General features: G+C 34.2%; 1 protein-coding gene across 1 annotated transcript in view; it reads right to left on the bottom strand.

Annotated features, from left to right (window-relative positions):
• LOC107745091 (gamma-aminobutyric acid receptor subunit beta-2-like) overlaps nt 1-20479 on the bottom strand; it is a 45315-nt gene that overhangs the window by 12488 nt on the left and 12348 nt on the right. The window contains exons 4-5 of the mRNA XM_016558922.1: nt 11874-12094; nt 3900-3982 (exon numbers count right to left, since the gene is read on the bottom strand). Coding sequence (XP_016414408.1) covers nt 3900-3982; nt 11874-12094 — 304 coding nt within the window. The remainder of the gene's footprint in view (nt 1-3899; nt 3983-11873; nt 12095-20479) is intronic.

Here is a 20479-nt window from a genome sequence, read left to right as displayed (position 1 = left end):
TTGCTAAGAACTTCATTTGGACAACTTTAAAGATGATTTTCTCAATATTTAGATTTTTTTGCACCCTCAGATTCCAGATTTCCAAATAGTTGTATCTCAGCCAAATGTTGTCCTAACAAACCATACATCAGTGGAAAGCTTATTTATTCAGCTTTCAGATGATGCATACATCTCAATTTCGAAAAATTTACCCTTATGACTGGTTTTGAGGTCCAGGGTCACATATAAGATTTTGGAGATTTTAAGAACCCATTTTCTAACATATCCAACAAATATGTGTTTTAAATACTTTACATAAACCAACGGGCTACCAAATTGCATTGTATTCATGGAAAGTGCAGTATATATATTGTCGGTGACATTTAGATTTCAAAACAAGTGATCATTAAATGATGTAAGGGGACAGCTGGTTATGAAACAGACACACATCCACATCCGTGAAGGAATCTGTGTGTTTGCTTGTTCTCCGTCCTCGTTGAGGTTCCTTCTCCATCTGGGTGCAACTTATAATGAGAACCAGTGACCTATTTAGTGTTTCGAATAATTAACGATGAGCTTCTGATTTCTTCATATTCAAGGGAGTTATCTCTGCATGACTTGGCAACCAGGTACAGACTTAAAAAGGCCAGCAAAGCTGTAGGCCTCATAAAGCATTAATGCAGCGACAAAGATAACTAAACACGGCTTTCTCCTTCGGTTTAATGGGCCAGAGAGCAACGTGATGTAAATACGACAAGAGCTTGAGCCATGTGACAGTCATAAGATGTGTTTGGTTTGGTTGCGTCGTGTTCACCTCGCTGTCTGAAAAGGCTTTTAAATGGTGAGAGATGAAAGCAAGAAAAGCATGAGAGAGCTGAGGACTCTAGAGAAAAATGCTGTTGGACTGGGAAGGACTGGTGTTTCACTTTCCATGAAATCTATTATCTCTGTGCCACCGCGTCTGATTCTGTCAATTGACTGGCTGATTACTGTCAACAGATCACATCACTTTACTGCTACGGCTCCATTATTCCCTCGGGCCTTGAGAGAAACCAGAGAAAAGGGAATCAGAGGTGAGCGACTCGAGCGCGGAGCTTCTGCTTTAAAATCTGCTTCTGAATCGCGGCCATTAAAAATGTATCAAGTTGATCAGCGAAAAGGAGGCTTTAGCTTGTGTCTCATTAGCTCGCGTGAAACGCCACACAAAACACTTCTGCACAGATACGCAGATGAAAATTACGGGAAAACACGCAATTGTGAGCGTGAAAGGGTTCAGACATGGGAAAGGAAACGTGAGTGTGGGAGAGAAAGCGAAAGAAAGCCGGGTTGCCAGGTGTACGCCAGTTGGATTCTATTTAAATTAGAATTTTTAAAAATACATTCCATTTTTCATCTGCACACATATGAGACACTTTTAGAAACACTTGTTGGTATTAATGATCAATGTTTGAAATTATACCTAGAGAAATTTGTATTAAATGTATATAAATTATCCATTTTTGTTTTATATATTTATATTATATTATTTATTTAAGAAATTACATGAATATTTTGGATGCGATTAATTGTGATTAATCTTTTGACAGTACTAATATATATATATATATATATATATATAGGCTGTAAATAAATAAAATTAATTAATTAATTTGCATATTTGGTCAAAATTATTGATGTAATAATTTATGTTTTGACTAATGAAAATTCTCTTATTTGAACATAAGTTTCATTGCAACATTCTGTGGGGCATGTGGCCCAGTGTTGCCAAGTCTGCAGTTTTCCCGAAGAATTGAGCTACTATTATACTGTTGTTGCAAATTGTTTTTTTGGTTTGTTTTTGTTTTTTTAGAATGTGATTTTGGACCAATTTTTGATAGCCAATATTCCCCAGAACCTGATTGGGCTTGTTTTTGGCAGTGATTGGCCAAGTTTTGAGTAGCAGTTGGGCTGGTTTTGTTATGCAGACCTGGCAACCCTGATGTTGCCGATTAAATTTAAATGTACGCTTAAGAGACATTCCTTAAATTCAGAATTTTGCGACACCTTTAAGAGAACAATGCTATTTTAATATCACTGAGATACCATTATAGTTTTTATTAATATTTTGAATTTGTTTATTTTGTAACTTTTTATTAGTTGTTATTTATTATTTAATTTTTATTTATTCGTTTTTTAATAAGTCTATGCTTTTTATCTACTTTTATTTTAGTTTTTGTTATTTCAGTATATCAAGTTAAACTAATTGCAAATGAGAAACGCTGCATTAGCAACTTGATGAAATAAAATAAGCCGCAATTTCAAGAAGCGGAAATGCTTTTTATGGTTTTAGTTTTAGTTAACTATAATAACCCTGAGAGCGAATGAGTAGAAGAAGGGAAAGGAGGGCTGGAGCAAGAGAAGGAGGCAGAAGGAGAAAACAGCGCAGTGTATTGGTAGCTGGTAGTGTTTCTGTGCTGCTTAATGCTTCTGGCAACTTAATGATGAAACGAGAAGCCTGCGCCGGAGCATCACATCACAGCGCTGTAATCCAGCACTCCAGGGACAGAGATAAACACCGAGAAGACCTCGCATTCTTCTCCTGTGTCTTTCAGTTTTATTACAAGAAAAATTGCGTTACACACAATTACAGGTAATAATGACAAAATAGAAAGCCCATTCATCTTGATAAAGAGGGAGATGATTAGCTGTTGTTATGGCTGTAAATGCATAATTTAGCACTGCTGTCATGGCACAGCTGAAAAACAGATCATCAGACGCGTCTGGGTAACACATAACCCATAATCGCTTCAGCCTATGTTTTTAACGTACTTTACTATTTAACCGGTTCTGTAATATCAGGTTTCTACAGAACAGACACCATTAAAGCACTGTGTGTTCAACAAGCAACAAGAGGGTTCACAGGTGGAGTGACTCTCTTAAAGCACTGCTTGCATCAATTATTCAGCTGTTTACTGCACAGCCATTCACTCTCAAATGCAAAATGTGCAGCATTTTAGTTACAGTGTAACATAAACATGAAATTACATTTGTGACCATATTATTATTATTATTATTATTGTTATCATTATTATTATGATTATTATTATTATTATCATCATCATTCGTATTATTATTATTATTATTATTATTAATGCTATTATATGTATGGGACAAATATAAAAAAAAATGTAAAACAAAAAAATACCATGATAATAAAAATTATTATTATTACTATTACGTATTTTATTTTTTAAATAATATGTTCAGTATTTTATTATTTAAAAAACAAAATAAAGTAAAATAAAAATAATTCTCCATACTGTTAGATAGTAAATAATAATAATAATAATAATAATAATAATAATAATAATAATAATAATAATAATAATAATAATAATAATAATAATAATAATAATAATAATAATAATAATAATAATAATAATAATAATAATAATAATAATAATAATAATAATAATAATAATCATCATCATCATTATTAATACTATAATATTTGTGGCATACATAAAAAATATTAAAAACAACAAAAATATAATATAAATTATTATTTTTATTATATATTCTATTGTTTTAATAATATTTTTCAATATTATGTTCTGCATTCTGAAAATAATAACAACATCAACAACAATTATAATAAAAACTATTACATATTTCATAATAATATACTATTTATAAATTAATATTATTATCATTACATATTATACATTACATATTATGTATTTTATTGCTTTTATTATTCATAATAATAATACTACATGTAATAATTTAATAATGTTATGCTTTTATAAAAAAAATAAATAAATAAAACTTTTTAAAATCTGGTTATCAGTTCAACATCAAAATAATTATTAGAAATATCTGTCCTAAAAATACTATCATTTGACGTCTAGACAGATGGTGTGAATCTGAGAATCACTCACAGCTCTCGATCTCCAGTGTGCAGTTCTGCTCATCCAGCGGGTATCGCCGCAGGTCCATCATACAGGCCGCGGTGGTGGTGATCCTGAATGCAGAGCAGAGACAGGGGACTGTGGGGATTACACCAGAGACGAGGCCCTCCTCCCTCACATCCACACTGCTGCTCACACGTCTGTCTGGATGGATCTTACCATTCTATACATGATTTCTGCTATTCAATAAAATTGAGAAATTCTATCAAATCAATTCTTTAAAGGGGTCCTATTATGCTTTTTCACTTTTTCAACTTTAGTTAGTTAATGTTGCTGTTTGAGCATAAAAAAGCTCAAAGTCCACTTCAAAAGGAGATATTTTATTTAACAGAAATCACTTTTCAAAAACTACAACGAACGACTCGTTTGGACTACAATGCATATTTTCTGGGATTTGTGATATCACAAATACCGATGAATGGGACGAGACCTGGTTGAGCTGCACTAGAGAAGGCAACGGAGACATGCTAGCTTTCCCAAGGCAGATGAAGTTAGAGTGGTTACAATCATCCGGGTTTAAATCGCGCTCAAATTGATTTGATTTTGACGTAATATTTACACTGAAGCTCGCAGGCGGCTATGCCAGACTGGGGAGAGAGGTGTTGTAATAATGTAAATATTTGAAAAATAATGTTTTTTTCGAACAACCTAGTATGAGAGCCTGTTCTAGTACACCCCCAAAACAAAATCAAGACTTTGTAAAAGAGCATAATAGGACCCCTTTAAGCTATATTCCTGTTGCTCAAACAGTAGAGAACAGCAAGGTCAATGGGTTTGATTCCCAGGAAATGCATGAATATAAATTGTACACCTTCAATGCAAAGCAAGTTGTTTTGATGAAAGTGTCTGCCAAAGGTAAATAAATGAGCAAGTATTAATCTTGACATGATCTTGAGTGGACAACCAAGATTATTACCTGAAGACCTGAAAACTGTCTGTCCTTTGGGTCTGACCCAACTGCAGCAGCGAAGCTATTTTCACAGTAAATGAAAACTACAGTTTAATAGATGTCTCTGGACTTCATGTGGGTTGTTAAAACTTAACCTAAAAGAACTGCTTAGCTTTAATAATTCAGTACACAACTCAATTCAAAATCCTTTTACTTGAATTCTCCAATGGACATGAGTGCAACTTCACTTCTTTTTCTTTTCTTTTCTTTTCTTTTTCAGTTTTCAACCTGAACCAAACTGTCTGTAAAAATGACGCTCAAAAAAAAAAAAGTATATGTTTTTACTTTTTGGAAGACGACTCTTATACTCAAAAATACAGTAAAAATAGTAACATTGTGAAATATAATATTTAAAATAACAGTTTTCTATCTGAATCTATGTTAAAATGAAATTTATTTCTGTGATCAAAGCTGTATTTTCAGCATCATTACTCCAGTCTTCAGTGTCACATGATCTTCAGAAATCATTCTAATATACTGCTGCTCAAGAAACATTTCTGATTATTATCAATGTTGAAAACAACCGAGATACATATTATTTTATATATATATAAATATCCTGAATTAAAAGTAACTTCAATATAATAAAGCATTATAAATATAAATATAAACATTTGGAATTTTAATAAATCATTGTATATTTCTACTTGATTTTGTGAATTAGCATCAGTCAATTTCCATCATGATTATTTAGTTAACATTAAAAAGTCATGAACTTGTCACTAACTTTGATTTGATTTAAAGCAGCACTTATGAAACTGGTTTCAATTTTTTTGCATTTTTTACCGTATACACGAGTTAAGGTTTGTCAGTATAGCGAGAACAAGGCTCATCTTTTTCTTTGTTCACCATTTGGGGTCAGTAAGTTTGAAAGAAATTAATACATTTATTCAGCAAGGAATAGCAAAAAAAAGTAATGTTTCAAGGAAAAGCAAAAAAAAAAAAATGTTTCAATAAATTCTGCTCTTTTTGATTTGATGTAAAGCAGCCATTAAACTTGGGTTGCATTTTTTCCGTATACAGTTCTGGCTTGTCAGCAATCCTCATCTCTCTCTTGGTTCCCGGTCATAAATCAGCATGCCAAAAACATCAATACTCCCGAGGTTCCTCTGCACCGTCCCACAATCACAATTCCACAGGAAGCACTGGAAGAACTGGGAGCTCTGGGAAATCAGGAAATTAGGCCAAGATGGCAGAGGTAAAAATTACAGGCTATTTATAGGTCGCTACATCATCAGCAAAAGACTCAGTGCATTTGGGTGTCTAAGAGATGGCTAGATGAGAGAGTCGTTGGAAAGCTGAGGACAGTTCGAGGTGGACTTGGTCTCTCTCCATTCGTCCATCCCTCCTTCTCGCTCTCTTAACATTGTTAACCCTTTCTCAATCTCTCTCATCTCTTAACCCCCTTTCATCTTCTCCTTCTCTTTCCATCTTCCATCATACAATACATCTTTTTTTCTCTATGCCGGCATCTGTTTTCCATCTGTCTAAGAACAACTGATTAGACACTACTGTTCAAAAGTCTGGGGTCAGTAAGATTATTTTTGTAATAAATTAATGCTTTTATTCACCAAGAACGCATTAAATCGATCAAAAGTGACAGTAAAGACATTTATAATGTTGCAAAAGATTTAAGCACAACGGTTTTCATCATTGATGATAATCAGAAATGTTTCTTGAGCAGCAAATCAGCATATTAGAATGATTTCTGAAGATCATGTGACACTGAAGACTGGAGTCATGATGCTGAAAATTCATTATTTTTAAATTGTAATAATATTTCACTGTTTTTACTGTAGTGTTGATAAAATATGCAGCCCTGGTGAGCAGAAGAGACTTCTTTCAAACATATATATTATTATAATATATATAATATTATATATATTCTGTTTGAAGAAAATATATAATATGTCATTTCTGTTTGAAGTTTTAATGCTTTTGAATTAAAACTTGTAATAATTAACGTTATTTCATCAATTATTTTGTCTCGTTGTGGACTTGCTTCATACAATTATAACAGGTGCTACTAGACTTTTCCTTTAAGCACACATTATATCTGACAGCCAAAATAATTAATATGATATAAAGGACAAAAAAAAAAAATATTAAAGCAATGACATTATATATACCTGGATGTGTTTTTTTGTCAGAGTGGGCTAATATGATTTCTTTGTCAGGTGTTATAATTGCCCCCAACCATTGCAAACATTGCAAAGTTATTTATTGCCAAAGACACGTTTAGTTTACTGAAAGACGGTAGGTATATTTGTAGCAGTCTGTGAGTTAGGAAGAAAAACGTAAAAAAGCTTTTGCCCCCAGTCTCTCTTACTCATCTCTCCATTTCTCTGCTCTCCGTCTCACTGTGACCTGCTGCTTACTGCTTGATTTGTATCCGCTTGAAGAGGGCTTGGCTCAATATATTAAGAGCAGAAGGAAGCTAGGCCTGACCCCCACCGGTTTAGTGCCGCTTAACGCCTCTGGCAGCTTGTATCAGCTTGAAAAGGGTCTGAGGAATAAAAGTCGGAGCTGTTTACTCTCCAGTGCCGTTAGACTGCTACTTCCCTGCATTGAAACCCACCAAGGCCGAGATCTTCTCATCCACATACATTCAAGAGCGTTCTTTTTACCAGCACACTAGACTTCATCTACCCATCTATCACCGGCGGGCCGCAGCGCTACGGTTTCCCCGCGCACCGCACAGGTTCATGTAAGGGTTGGGTACAGACCCCAAGGCAGCATGTGTACCTTTATTCCAAACGACCTTGTTTACTAAGGCTTGTGCTGCAACACACCACGCAGGGGTCTGACTAAATTACATTATGAGGGTGGAGAGAGGACGAGCTGAAAACACAGCAGCCAAAATGGTAGTCCTGAGTTGGATCAAAGATTTCGCACACTTAACTAGATTGTTTGTTTTTTTTCAACCCTCTGGTGTTGTTCGGTCATTCTTGACAGAAACATTTTTCGTTTTTTTTTGTTATCTGAGTGGTATGAAACTTTTTTTGGGAAAAGGTTTTGGCACTTGCTTTGTGAACACACACACACACACACACACACACACACACACACAAAGAGTCATGGACATGATTCAAAAAGATTAAATGGTCTTGCAAAAAATAGTCACAGGTAAAAAATGATCGCATTGGAAATGATTGGGAAGCGAATCTCAACTAGTGGAAATGTTTGGTACTGCATCCAAACAAAATCTTACTGGAAGCTCATTTTTTGAGATATCAACCTCAAATTTGGAACAACTTCCTTAGATGTATGGACTTCACTTTCATGCAGGTTTAGAGTAAAACATATTTTTGAAAATATATATTTCATATAAAATTGAAAATTTTTTGTGCATTTTTCATAATAATAAACTCAAACTAATATAATTTTTTTAAGTGTCACTTTTATTTTTTTTTCACTTCAATAATTATCTGTATAATCCAAGTATAATCCTTTAACAAGATAAATCAGCAAGATTTACACTAGTTTAAGTTGGAAATTCCATTATCAGGTTTATGCTGAAAAACAGGTAATAAATGGATTATAACTATTCCATAAATATAAATTAGTACCATAAATTCCGCTAAAAACACAAAACATTAAATAAAAATTAAACTAAAATATAGTACATTCATTTAATTGAAATAAAAAAAATCTGTCATTTTTGACCATCATGCAAACAACAGACAGTTAAAAGTATAGCAACTGTTTCGATGGTGAAAAATGGTCTCTAGATGAAAATTGGCTTGGTGACATCATCAGATGTGGAAAGTCATTTGAGTGCACATACATATACTGTGCACATACGGACTAGGAATGTGCATCAAGAAAGTGTTTCTGAAAAGCATAGCATTAAAAGCACCAAGGTCAAGGGTTTGTTTCCCTGGGAATGAATGAACTAATAAAATGCATACTTTGAAAGGAATATAAATAAAAGCATGTGCCAAATGCAACATTTCTTAAATTAAATAAAAAATGAAAATTAAATCAATGCGCACATACACACTAGGAATGTGCATTAAAAAAGTTTAAAGCATAGCATTAAAAACACCAAGGTCATTTGCTCAGTTTCCATGGAAGGCATGAACTGATAGAATGTGTATAACTTGCTTTGGATAAAAGCGCGTGCCAAATGCAAAAAAAAGTAAATGAAATCAAGCCAATTTAGAGTTCATGTTGAATTTAACCAGCAAAGATGTGTTTTTAAAAACATAAATTTGCAGAATTAAAAAAAAAACAGAGGCAGAGAAAGCATGTGTCACATCAAGATCAGAGCATTTACTTTTATATTACTTTAATATATATATATTTTTTGTGATCCTGCTAAGCCACCATTAATAGTATCAGACTTAAATGTGTGAGAGAAGGACATGGTATTGAATTTTGCCACCACTTCAGAAATGCCTCTCCTATCTGAGTTTTCCTGTTGCCGCTGGTATATTCACCTACCTTTACACAGATAGATAGCACAGGAATGTGTGCTTATACAAAATACAATAATGCCAGCTATAAATAGAAGCTGTCCTATTCTGCCCTTAGACATCTTCAAGTTGCTGGAAAAAATAGCACCAGCCAATGCACTTCACCTCCATATAATAGGCAACCTTTTCTGTAAATGAGAATTAATGATCATGTCTCTGTTTTATTGTGTGGCTCATCCACTGTAAATGAGAGAGTAAACAGAAGACCTCTTCTTCTCTCAGTCGCTATGTCTAGTAATTTAGATTTGCGTTAAGAAGCGTTACAGTGCAGTTAGGGCCACTTCTGTCTAAATGCAGTTGACTAATTTAGGAAATAATAGACTTACTATTATTTCCTAAATTAGTCAACTGCATTTAGACAGAAGTGGCCCTAACTGCACTGTAACGCTTCTTAATTGGGCCTAGTACATAGCCTTGTTGAACACCTCATAACGTGTGCTTACTGAGTTATGCTGTATGCTAAAATGCTGTGAATGTGATACATCACAACACAATAAGCTGATCACAGCTAAAACTATACGTGAAATGTTGGTTTAATTCAGACAGATGACATTTTGTTTACATTTAGACAAATGAGTCAGACACTAGTCTCAGCCTAAGATAGTAAAGATTTATTTATATACATTGCACACAAAAGCAGAAGGCACTTTTTTGATCTGGCAAGTTTGATCTGATTTTACACAAATTTCAGTTCATATGGGAAAAAGTAGTGTTTAAAAAAGTACTACACTTATGAAACAAATAAAAACAAAAACAAAAAACATGGTTATTTGAGTTAAATCACAAATTAACCATGTTTTTGCTACATTAACCATAGTTTAACCATGTTATCTGTAGTAAAACTGTGGTTAAACAAATGATAATCAACCTGCCAAAAAAAAAAAACCATGGTTACTAAACCATGGATATTTTTTGTAAGAGTAGGGTCAACACAATGCATTTTTAAGAAAGAACTACCATTAAGAAAGTTAACCACGGTTTTATTATAGTAAAAGTGTAGTAACCATGTTTTTTTTTTTTTTGCAGATGGATTACCATTTGTATAACCACAGTTTTACTACAAATAATATGGTTCAACTATGGTTTGTGTAGTAAAACCATAGTTCATTTGTGGTTACCATGGTTTAACTACAATAACCAAGTTTCTTATGGTAGTACAACCATGGTTAATTTTCATAAGGGTTGAATGATACTAAATTTTTGTTTGAAGCATTCATTAGCAAATAAAATATATCTAAAAAAATAAATAAAAATTAAATAGGTATGACTTTGCATGTCAGTCTGACAGTCCTTTGTTTAAGTGGTTGACTCTTGTCCAGAATAAGTAGCCATATGAATCAGTTACTTTAGAGTTGATTTTAGATGCTCAAAATCAACATGCATACTATACATCAAAGAACGTTTCTTGTATCTTTAAAAGCTCCAACCATTGAAATTTGAATTTGAAACTAAATGAATATGAAAATGTCTTTGGTATAATAATAGAAAATGTTTTGACATTAATCCATTAAAACAAGGACGACACAGACTGCTAAGCCATAGCATGATTCACTTGTTGTATTATGACTCAGAAACTGTATTTAAGCCTGTGTATTTTCATCTCCTGGCCAGCGTCCGTGTTATTGGTTGAAGTCTTTTAGGAGCAAGACAATCAGATCTACCTGCCTGTGCTAAATTGTCAGACTGGGCTCTCACAGACAGCTATAGAAGAGCGCTGTTATTTTCTTCTTCTCCTGGTAATTGAGGAACATGCTTTGGCAGGCTTAGTGGAGCAGGGCACCCAAGGAACACGGACAACACACCCCAACTCATCACAAACACAGAAAGCCCATCTTCCAACACTCTTTTGTGTCAAACTGCAACAGAGCACAGATTCGCACTAACTTTCAGATGTCACAAAAGAGAACGCTCTATTACTGCCTCCTCAACACATGCTCACACACACACATGCTGTCTCACATGCGAAGGTCTCCATTGACAAAGTAGTGCGATGGCAGTCCCGAAAGCAATGTTCTGCGGGCCAGGTCACGGCACTCTCACACATTCCCATCAATGTTTCATCATGTGCATTTAGTGTTTCTGCACGCAGTTTCCCCTTTTGGGTTATGTAAAAATAGCTTATGTAATTGGGCACTTACATAATGAAGCGTTATAAATTATATTTATTGATTTCGGTCGCCTTAATAGCAGTGAATTATCTGCTGCAATGCAGATTTTTAATTTTTAAGCGCTCTTCTGATAAGGACACTGCTGTCAGGCTGAGGAACGGTAAGCACAATGCGCAGCTTTGGAATTAGCAACAACAATTTCATCCCTTCTAAACATAGACAGCGATGTTGAGTCATTTACACCGGCATAATGCATCAGCAGCCAGGGAAAATAAAAACAGGCCTCTGAACACATCGTGAACGCGTTATGTGGGTGGTTTGCAAATAGGTTGCACGGACAGAATGATGAGAGGAGTCAAACATGATTACGGGTCGATAACGACAATGGTGATGACCCCAAAAGACGTACCTTAATCCGTAGAGCACGGTGCCGTCGGGATGCAGGCGTATCATTCGGTTCTTGACTGTCACTCCGTGAACGAAGGATTTCTTATCGTTGAGGAAGTAGGTGTCGGGCACCCACAGCTGGTCAGCCACGCGGTTATCCAAGGTTAGATTCAGAGGGATCTCTGTGTACGACAAGCGCTTGTCTCGCCAAGCCTGCTGGAAATACATGGTCAGGGTGTAGTCCTAAAAATAAGAGGAAAGTTTGGAGAAGATGAGATCATGAAGGCTACTGAGAAAATACAACATTCTTCCCACAGATAATTTTAGACTGGCACTCTATTCATTTACTAACTTGCTTGTTTTCTTTTTTTTTTTTTTAGACTGACACTAGCTTCTCTAATCTTTTTGTATTCTATCTATCTGTTTTCTTTTTCTTTATTATATAATTGAAAAAACCCTTGCTAAGTGTACTGTGTTAAGTTAACGGAGACTTGTTATAGCACTTGATTATCATTGCTCTCTTGTTGATGTTGATTGCTTCCATTGTCCTCATTTGTAAGTCGCTTTGGATAAAACATCTGCTAAATGACTAAATGTATTTGGGTTTTAATTTTATGTTCAATTTGATGTTTCCAGGTATTTAAAGAAATATGGGCATGTACTTTACACTACGAACATGCAACCAACACTATAATATTTTTAGATGTTTACACCAATATTTAATATTAATAAGACTGACGTTAATATTTAAACTAAACTGTGATTAATATTTAAGTATTTAATATTAATATTTAAAATCACACTGTAAAAAGTGGTAACCTGTGAGCGTTACTTTAAGGAGCCCTTTCCACCTGATAAATACTTTGAATATGTTGAGGTCTTTTTTATGTATTTAAAAGAAATGTCTGCTAACTAATAACGTGTTTATTTGATCAGAAATAGAGAAAAACAGTAATATTATAAAATTGTATTTTACTATAAAATAACTATTTTCTATATATTTAAAAAATACTTTCACATGCTGTTTAATAAATATTTCTTATTATAATCGATGTTGAAAACAGTTGTGCTGCTTAATGTTTTTGTGGAAACTGTGAAATTTATTTTTCAGTATTCTTTAAATAAACAAACATTTGGTAACATTACGGTCACTTTTGATCAATTTCACACATGCTTGAAGATTAATAAATTACATTTTAAATGTAAATAAGATTAATTTAAATGTAAATGATAACTTAAAATTTAAATTAATTTAAATTAAAATAAAAACATTTATTTGAATTAATTCATTCATTTAGATGATACTACATGAAGCAAGATATGTTTATTTAATCATTTTTAGTCCCAAGTCACATGATCAAAACCTCATCAAGCTTATAAAATAAGAACTAATAATACAGTTTCAAGAACATATATTGTCTCTTTGATTAGTTACTACTAACTCTTATTGAGCTGCTTTTATTAACACTCGCCATCTTTCAGATCATTAGTCAACAAATCCTCGTTAAACACTGCAGGTGGTGGCAGGCTTGCAGATGCACCTTTTAATTTAACCCAGCTGAGTGCTCACTAAAAACCTCCTCGCTCACAAATCACTCTGTGTTTCGAGTCATTACAAGTTCATTTCGATTCGGATGTGACCACAAGTGATGAAGTCCGAGTGTGTGAGATGTTTGCTCTGTAATTAGCCCATCTGTTTGACACATTATGTTGAGGAGCTGCGATCGTGATAGGCTGTTATTGTCCCACTGACAGGCTAATCAGCCAATCACAGTGAAGCATCTGCTGTATGATTCCCAGGATATAAATTATTGATATCAAGAATAATATTTTTTACTGGTAGAAATTTAATTGCTGATATCAAGAATAAACATTTTAACTAGTGAAAATTGAATTGTTGATATCAAGAATTCATATCCTGAGAATGAATAAAAGTCAAAATGGCTTGCCATACTAAACACACCTGAACACACGCACACACACGCCCCAGTTCTCCATGACAGATCACATACACAAATATAACCCCACTACTGCACTACTACTTGTTTTGCACCACAGTTCTGTTACTGAAAAGTATTTAAAAATCCTTTCTAGACTGATAAGAATCCAAATTATTGATAACCAAGATAAGACTACCGGTCAAAAGTTTGGTATCAGTAAGACTTGAATGTTTTTTAAAGAAGTCTCTTCTGCTCATCAAGGCTGCATCTGATGCCTCGGGCGACAGAGTCCCCTCAGCACTCTTAAAGGGACAGTTCACCCAAAAATGAAAATTTACTCACTTTTAGGCCATTCAAGATGTATGTGGCTTTTTTTTCTTCAGTAGAAGAGTAAAGAAGATTTTTAGCTGAAATCATGGTTGTTGGTGGTTCTTTAAATTCAAGTCAATGGCTATTGCCACTTTGAAAGTAAAAAAAAAGCATATCAAGGAACACAAAATGAATCCCTGTGGCTCCTGATGATATATTGAGGTCTTATGAAGTGAAACAATCGGTCTGTGCAAGAAACTAAACATTATTACCTGTAATGCAGAGTCTCAGACAAACGGTCCGGAGTGATGTCCGGTTCACGAGCGAATCATTCTTTTGAACCGATTCTTTTTAGTGAACTATTTGATCCAATTTACCAAATCGGACTGAAGCATCTGAAGTTACTCGCTTCAAAACTTGCTTTCAAGACGCCTGACAGTCACTCAAAATGAGCCATGTCTGACTTACTTTCTGCTGTGCAACTAAACTGTTTGGTTACCAATTTGTTTCAAAACATCTTTGGTGTTCAGTGTTGGGAAGTAACTAGTTACATGTAACTAAATTACATCATTTAATTACAAAATAAATGTAGCTGTAATCAGTTACTGAGAAAAAAAATTGTAATTAAATTACTTATGAAAATGTTAATGATTACAAAGGGGGTTACATCTGAATTTTTCACAAACAGATTTAGTGGATTTCTTTCATAAATTGCAGTGGCTGCTCTAAAATATGAGACACCAATGTTTCAGGAGTTTGGGACACTTTTTTTTTTTTTTTAGTTTTATTTCCAATTTGGGTTTATGCATATGCTTTATTTTTTAAGATTAACTGTTTTTTTGCCCGTGTTTTCTGTTAAAACTATGCAACGATTTAATTTCAATATCAGCATCATAGCTATTAAACTATTTCTTGTTATGATTTGAAACCTGTATTTAACCTCAGAATGATCTCAAAGTCAAACAAAGTGCTAAAGTCTGATTTTGTGGTGGCTGTGCTTTAAAATTAAATTATCATAATCTTAATTCAAGTGAAGAAGTGTTGAGTTCTACTGTAAGGCTAACCCAGCCAGATTTACATGTCTGAAAATGATTAACAGTTGAAAACATTAGAAATTTAGAAAAGTGATCAAAAAGTAATCAAATGTAATCAGTTACATTAATAGAGTAATTGAAAGAGTTACACTACTTGTTACATTTCAGACAGGGTAACTTGTAATCTGTAACCTATAACATTTCCAAAGTAACCTTTTCAACACTGTTAGTGTTCCACATAAGAAAGTAAGTCATAGAGGTTTGGACTGACATGAGGATGAGTAAATAATGCCAGTATTTTAATTTGATCTGTTTAATGATATCTGCTTACTGAGAATAAATTCCACATTGAAAGCTGATAAAATAAAGTAGAATTTAAAAATATATAAAGACTGTATTTCACTAAAGTGATATAAAAAAAAAAAAAACATTAGTCACCCTCATGTCGTTCTAAAGCTCTATCACTTAAAGTGCGTTCCATTCGACCGAAAGTGAACTGCAAAGTGGACTTCACATATAATCCATCATCTTAAGTGTGATTCCAGTCTGAAGGGAGCGAACATGTTCAGTTCAAAGGGCATAGGGAATAAGAGTACATCGATACATCACTTCACAGCAAGTGGAGAAGGAAATTCACCCAGCAGTCAATGCGCAGCACTCCAGTACTTAGCTTGACTGAAATAAACAAAATAAAATGATTTGAGGCTTCAGCATTTTGATTGAGTTTAATTAGTCCCAGGTGTGATTTATACTTGCTTGTTGGCGGGTATAAAGTGCAATGGTTAACTAAGATAAAATACACATCTAATATTTCATAATGAAGTTTATTTTATTATTAAACAACGCAACAGACATTTATCACCCAGTTTAGCAGTGCCAAATATGACACTTTGTATGCATTAAATGAATAACACATGAATTTGTTACATACAGATATATATTAAATGAAAGTATGGTAACATATTACATCTATGAATTTACTGAATTAACTCATTTTGTCAACTTCAACAGATATCCCTTGCTCAAGAAACGGGGAGCAGAGAGTAGTGAACACTGCATAGGGAGCCTGTCAATTGGAACGCAACTTTGCTTTCCTTCGAGGGAAACGAAACGAGACGTTTTGAAGAATATTCATGCTGCTCGCAAGCATAAAATGAAAGCGGATGGGAACCAGGAGCTTTTAAGCTAGAAAAAGAAAAGAAAAAAAAAACACCTTAAAAGTGATCCGTGTGCCCTATATTTAACTGAAATAAACGATAGTTTTGTGTGACATGAAAAACAAAAGTCACTAAAATACAGACCTCAAAACTCATTCACATTTGGGTCCAGTGTTGGAGGTAGCGCATTACAATTAACGCAAGTTATGTAATCAGATTACTTGTTTCAAGTAACTAGTAAATTAAAACATTACTTTTAAATTTACAACAAAATATATGAGTTACTTTCTCAAATAAATAACGCAGTTATTCACTGATACCTCTCCTGTCCCCATGTTGAGAAGGACAAAAAGTTACGCAAAAGCAACGCAATGCATTACTTTCCATTAAAAAGTAACTATGTAATGCATTACTTTTAAAAGTAACTTTCCCCAACACTGGTTATAACAGGTTTGACATCAGTGGCATCAACTGTCATTGTTTGATGTGCATTTCATGGATACAATAAGCCAGATTTTCCAGATTTTCAAATAGTTGTATCTCAGCCAAATATTGTCTTATCATAACAAACCATACATCAATGGAAAGATTATTTATTCAGCTTTCAGATGATGTATAAATCTAAAAGATGTAAAAAAATTACCCTTTTTTTGTGCTCCAGGGTCACAAATAAGGTAAATGTCATTCTGTTCCTCACACAAAACAAAAACTGTATCCAAGACGTGTGGACCACTTTAGTTTTAGAGCTTGACAAACCTGGTCAACTTTAATCATTGCATGGAAATGAGCAACATGAACATTCTGCTAAACATCTGCTTTTGCGCTCCATGTAAGAAAGATCATTCATGTTTGGAACAGCACAAGGTTGAGCAAAACACCCACAGAGTTCGGATGAACTAATTATATTCCTCCAATCTGAGCTGTTTAAACACAGCGTTCCAGTGAAGCGGTACAGTGAAGCAGGAGTACATACAGCATATGCTGATGTATTACGGTTATTAATCACAAAGACAAAAACTGGAAAAAAGCTGTCTGTAGATTAACATTTCGGGAAAAGAGGTTAAATATCTTTTTTTTTCTGAGCGGAGTGTGGATGCCAGGGTACAGAATGTGGAACACCTGGGCTTGGAACTTTCCTCTTGGCTTCAGTGCCAAATGTGAGCATAATTACTATGGTCACAGATGGTAGCAGATGCCTCTTTGGGCTCTGTTTACTCTTCTTTGACATCAGTAGATCTTAAACCGAGACGCAAGCACACGGCTTCTGTGAGCTCACATGCAACTGAGTGGATTTATCACCATGTTTTACTCTCTACGGCTAGAATCATGCATGAAAATAGAGGTGCATCGGTGCATTGATAATATATAATGGGTTATTGACAAATGAACACTTTTAAAACACGTACTAGCTGTTCTTTTCCAATCAATTACAATGAAAGCGGATGTGAAGCTTTTAAGTTTGAAAAAAGAATGCAATGCACCATAAAAGTATTTATCTGCATAGAACACGAGCATTAAATTATTTAGAATTTATCGTGTTCCATGCACAGAAGAAAGAACGTCATGCTTTAGATCAACATGAAGGTGCGTAAAGGATGACAGAAATGTCAAAAATATCCCTTTAAAGCATTTCGAGAAGCAGAGATGTTCTGCAAGAGCGAAAAAGCCTCTGTTAGGTTGTGCTGTTTAATCATCGCTAACAGAGGTGAAATTTGCAAGTGCAAATTAATTTAATCAAGGACGCCTCTAAATCCGCAGCATAAATGTACTAATTAAGGGCGCATCAGTTATGAATTCTTTATGTGACATGAAAAATCGTCAACTAAAGAAGTCTGAGACACGAGAAGAAGCTGTCTTTGTATGCAATGAAAGTCACTCTCACTGCAACTGACCGACTTCCTTCCATTGGCTTGAGCAAACCAACATTTCAAAATAGGACTCAACAATAAGGATGAACTGATGATGCAACAGTCACTGTGTTGTTACTATATCCTGTACATGTTTTTACGCCTGCATAAACGTCACCATGGTCCAGCTCAGTGTTTCCCAACCTTTTTTTAGTCGCGGCACCCTTTGGAAATTTTAACAAACTTGTGGCACCCTACAAAATTTATTTAGTCACAATATTTGAATTTCTAACTTTGATGTGATAATTTGAAAAGTATAGATATTCGGTACAACAGGGAAGAACTGCAGAATATAATGTCATACAGATATTTTTAATAATTATCCAAATAATGTTTAGTCCTAGAAAGCTATTATTATCAGAATACATGAGCATAAAATAGCGGTTAGCAGATAAATTAATGAGAGGGCAGCTTTACCAGAGTTGCCCATATATCACATCATGTTACAACACAGTAGGGTTATTGCAGACATAAACAATACTGTACTACATCGATGTTTCCCGTCGGCTCGATTTTTCTTTTTTGAACATTTTAGCAATTTAAAAATATAAAAAAATTATTTTTTACACGGCACCGCTGCTCTCGACAGACGGCACCCCGGTTGGGAAACACTGTTCTAGCTTGATAACATAGACAAGATTTTGTCAAAATGGCAAGAATTATTTGTGATAGTTTTGGAAGCATCAATTAGAAAGGAGTGAAAATTATAAATGAGAAATGGTGCAGGATTTACTACACTGATTACAAATAATTACAGAGAAATCACAAGTAACATTATATTAAATGTGAATTTTTTTAAGAGGAAAAATTGAAGTAGTATTTTCCTGTTTTAAAAGTACTCCAATAATGTATCATTTTGAAAAATATTTGTTTTTTACAGTGTAGATGTAAAAAATAAATAAACAAATATATACTAAAACACAGTTGCAAATTTAGCTTGAATTAAGCTATTACTCACTGATGTATAACTAGATTGGGATTTTTTTTTACAAATAACTACAAAGAAATTGCAAGTAACATTGAATTAAATGTGGAATTCTGAAATAGAACAACTGAAATAGTACTTTCTTGTAAAAAAAGTACTCCAATAATGTACAAAATTAAAAAATATTTTTTTACAGTGTAGCTGTGTATTATTGCATATTACATACATATATATATATATATTTATTGTAATTTCTTTTGGGAAGAAATCTAACTATATTTTCTGACCAAATGTGTTGCTAAACGTATAATTTGGTGTGCTTGGGAAAATTAAAATGTTGGCAGAAGACGTAAAAATCCAAACTGACTGGGCCAGCAGAAAAACAACAACAGATCCTTATTGTTGATCCCAGCAGTAGTGTGATCTACAGCGGAGCTGAGAAACAAGCTTAGGTAAGCATGCCAGCTCTTCAGATCCATAGATCATATTGAGATTGTGACAGGATGACACGACGTCATTTGTCGGGTCTCTCCCACAGAGCTGACACTGACGCAGAGGCTGCTGGGAGTTCTCCATTAAGCCTGTCACAACCCAAATCCAACACTCATCACGTTCAGCAGACATCCATCTCCACGGCACACAGCGGAGTCATGCAAAATGAACAGAACACAAAACAAAAGACGATTCTCTTTTTCCAGGCAGTGAAATACATGACACTTTCCAAGAATAGGGACAGGGTACACTCTTAAAAATAAAGGTGCTTAAAAGGTTCTTCACAGCGATGTCATAGAAGAACCATTTTTTGGTTCCACAAAGAACCATTCAGTCAAAGGTTCTTTAAAGAACCATCTCTTTCTTATCTTTTTATAATCTGAAGAACCTTCTTTCGCCACAAAGAAGCTTTTGTGAAACAGAAAGGTTCTTCAGATGTTAAAGGTTCTTTATGGAACCATTTAGACAAAAAGGTTCTTCTATGGCATCGTGAAGCACCTTTATTTTTAAGAGTGTAGTGCTTGACAAATAGTCAATGAAAGGAGGTGTTAAAGGGTTAGTTCACGCAAAAATGAAAATTAACCCATAAATTACTCACCCTCAAGTCATCCTAGGTGTATATGACTTTCTTCTTTCAGACGAATCCAGTCAGAGTTATATTAAAAATTGTCTTTGATCTTTCAAGCTGTTTAATGCCACTCAGTGGGTGTTGCATGCATCAGTCCAAAAGAAGTTAAATAAAAAGCATGTAGCGAATCGATGCGTTTTTGTAAGAAAAATATCCATATTCAAAACGTAATAATCACTTTAATGTAGCTTGCGCCAACAGTTGTACACGGAAGCAGCTCCGGGCGGATGATGTAT

The sequence above is a fragment of the Sinocyclocheilus rhinocerous genome, unplaced genomic scaffold, assembly GCF_001515625.1.
Source record: "Sinocyclocheilus rhinocerous isolate Xijiao unplaced genomic scaffold, SAMN03320098_v1.1 scaffold17, whole genome shotgun sequence".
NCBI classification, from domain to species: Eukaryota; Metazoa; Chordata; class Actinopteri; order Cypriniformes; family Cyprinidae; genus Sinocyclocheilus; species Sinocyclocheilus rhinocerous.
This window is presented reverse-complemented; position numbering and strand designations above follow the sequence as displayed.